Source organism: Ursus americanus, chromosome 30, assembly GCF_024610735.1.
Source record: "Ursus americanus isolate L20-20 chromosome 30, mUrsAme1.1.p, whole genome shotgun sequence".
NCBI classification, from domain to species: Eukaryota; Metazoa; Chordata; class Mammalia; order Carnivora; family Ursidae; genus Ursus; species Ursus americanus.
The window spans coordinates 17,322,319-17,325,215 of record NC_142156.1 but is presented as its reverse complement, the minus strand read 5'-3'; the positions used below and the strand labels follow the sequence as shown (position 1 = coordinate 17,325,215).

At 49.5% G+C, this 2,897-nt stretch overlaps 1 protein-coding gene across 5 annotated transcripts in view; it reads right to left on the bottom strand.

Annotated features, from left to right (window-relative positions):
- HVCN1 (hydrogen voltage gated channel 1) overlaps window positions 1–2,897 on the bottom strand; it is a 34,739-nt gene that overhangs the window by 1,786 nt on the left and 30,056 nt on the right. For all 5 annotated transcript variants that reach the window (XM_045776995.2, XM_045777003.2, XM_045776965.2 and 2 more), the window contains exons 6-7: window positions 2,417–2,648; window positions 292–404 (exon numbers count right to left, since the gene is read on the bottom strand). In XM_045776995.2, coding sequence (XP_045632951.1) covers window positions 292–404; window positions 2,417–2,648 — 345 coding nt within the window. The remainder of the gene's footprint in view (window positions 1–291; window positions 405–2,416; window positions 2,649–2,897) is intronic.

The following is a 2,897-nucleotide window of genomic DNA, read 5'->3' as shown; positions in this document are numbered from 1 at the left end:
CTGTCATTACAAAAGCAGACAGATAACTCAGTTTGCCTTCTGTGCCTCACCAGGGATGTGGCAATTATTCAGTAGGCCCCAAGAACACAAAGCTGAATGAACACAACGCTCCTGGTGGAGTCTGCCAACGTAGCCTGTGGAGGGACCTGGCATAGCTCTGGGGAAGGAGGCGATGCCTAACCTGAAAGGACAAGGAAAGCTGAGCCAAGGGCAGTGTCCAAGTGAGGGCCTGGCGGGGAGAAGCACCGGACTGAAGGCAAACAGATGGCATTTCCTAAAGTGTCTTCTTACCTTCTCAGAGCAGCTGAATTCAAGGTGTTGGATCTTGGCGGCCAACTGTATATTCATCTGTTTTAACCTCAGCAGTTGCCGTTCTGAACGTGTCTTAACTGAGATGATTATTCCTGTAAAATAATTGAGGGTCTTAGTGATACAGGTTGCTATTTAACCCCTTGGAAGAAAAACTCTGTATTCCTTCTAAGTGTAAACAGTTGGGAAGAATGGTGGCAGACAAAACAGTCCATCGCTTAAAGGCATTGGAACCAGGAAGGTCAGATTTTTTTTTTTTTTTTTTTTTAATTTCTGAGCTACTGACTAACAAGTTGTGAACTATTATTTCCCTTCAGCTCGTGTGGGCTAAGAAATCCTTTATAGTCACGTGACCAGATGAGTGTTATCGCTCCTCCATACAGAGCTTGTTCACCACGGTGCACTGTACATAAAAGACACAAAAGTGCGAGACTGGAAATGCTTACACTTAGCCTTGGGATTGTCAGTTTCCCAGTTTTCTGCCTCCCACACCTACAGCCAGTTCAGCTGACAGGCGATCAACTAAGTCTTGGCCGACAGAGGGGTCATCAGCCTCATCTGATGGTTCCCAAATGTCTACACCACAGCGGGGACATGGCCTCAAAAGACTGTGCAGCAACTGGGGATGCTCTGTGCCTTCCAAGAGTGACCATGTCTGGACTTGGTGGCCGCGAGGCCCAGGAGCACTGGCCCCTTGTCCCCGGCATTCTTGGCTGTCAGTCCAGTTGAAGCGTGTGTTGCTTTTTCAGACTTCTCATGTCCGGCCACTAAATCGATAGCAGCGCAGCAGTGGGCATTAGGCAGTCCTGTGGCCTGCTACCATTCAGACAAAGAAAATGAACAAATCTCAGGCATTTGGTTTTATCTGCAAAAGCAAATCTCACCATGGTGTGATACGAGAGTAAACGGTAGTAACCATGTTCATGAGTCATTCATAGGAATGGTTCATCTACCTCCGTGGTACATAACCTTTGCAGAGTATTTTCCTGTTCGATGAATAATCAATTAGCATATTCAATAGTAAGTGAAGAGCTTCCTTATTTCCTTTGACAGAGCCCAAATGAATATTTTTAATGGGCTTTCATCAGTAGATCTAAACTGGCTCCTAAAGCCAGGGGGAGCCCACAGTGCCCACAGGCAGAACCCCTCACACAGCCCTGCATCAGACACGTGACACTTTACTTGCCAGCAGGGGAGGCTGGGATAGGACTCACTGTGCTGCCGAGCGAAGGAGCTCCATGTCAGAGGACAGGCCTGCGTCACTCACTCTCCTGGCAGTGACTGAGAGCCTCGTGCTGGGCCCTCGTCTAGGGATTCCCAAACCTGGCTAGACACCCAAATCACCTGGTAGTGCTTCAAAAACAGACACCCTGTGAGGGTCTACCTCAGACTTCCAGAAACACTGGAGGTGATTCTGATGTGGTGGGTTCACAGATCCAGTGACTAGAGTTCACTGACAGCCGAACAGTTAACAGCAGAAACATGGCTTCTCAGAAACGGAGCCTCCCTGCATCACTAGGGTGTGTGTGAGGAATAGGATCTTTACCTCAAGTACGGTAGACATTATTTCCCCAAGTGTGTTCTCTAGAGCCAAAGTCTACGACATGTTAACGGGTGTTATTTCCCCAAAAGTGTCCACTTGGTCAATTTGGGGAACTCCCGAGTTCTCAGTCCGCCTCATGCCAACAAGTGCTGTGACTTCCTTGAAGGGGCAGAATCTAGTGTAGAACATTTCTCAGCTTACTCACACCCCTTCTGGATGGTGCCCCTCCCAGGGTAGAACATTCTTCAGGAAACACCAAATTAAAAACAAAGGAGCTCTGGGAACCCAGCTGGAGGGACTTAAAGATTAGTCTGACCCTTTCTATAAATACCTTCTAATAATCATGAAAATAAGGCCTAACGGAGAAAGGTGGTTCCTCTTAGAACATATGTAACTTGGTGTCAATCTGTAGCCACAGAGGCATTGGTGGGACACCAAATCAGACCACTACATTTTTCTCTACAAAACACTAGCTAGGAGGAGGAGGAACCACGACCTCTGCGTCCACTCCCAGGCTCTGGCCCCCAGCTATCCCCCTGCAGCCTGGGAGTACCGGGGACATACCGTTGATGATCCGGGCCACCCGCCACAGCCGGAGCAGAATCAGCAGGCCGAGAGCCTCAAACTGGTGCTTTCGGAACAGGAGGACAAAGTCAAGGATGAAGGATACCACCACCACAATGGCGTCCAGGATTTCAAACTTGTGGTGAAAGAACTCCATGCGGAAGACAAATAATTTAAAAAAAATCTCCATCATAAAAAAGGTCAAGATGGCAAAGCTCATGTAGTGGAACACCTGGAGAGGACAGAGAAGGCGCAGTGAGAACAGATCCAGGGCTGGCCACAGGCTGGGGCAGGGGACACACACGAGCTGGCCTGGAGTGCACCTGCCTGGGCGCCGGAGAGTGAATGCGTTCATTTGACCCCTCCCAAACTCCGCCGGCAGGGCTAGGCCGGGACACCACGGACGAGGGCTCTGCTCTGCCCTCTGAAGGGCAGTTGGGCAATGGCAGGATTGAAAATCTCCCCCATGCCCTTTGGCCCA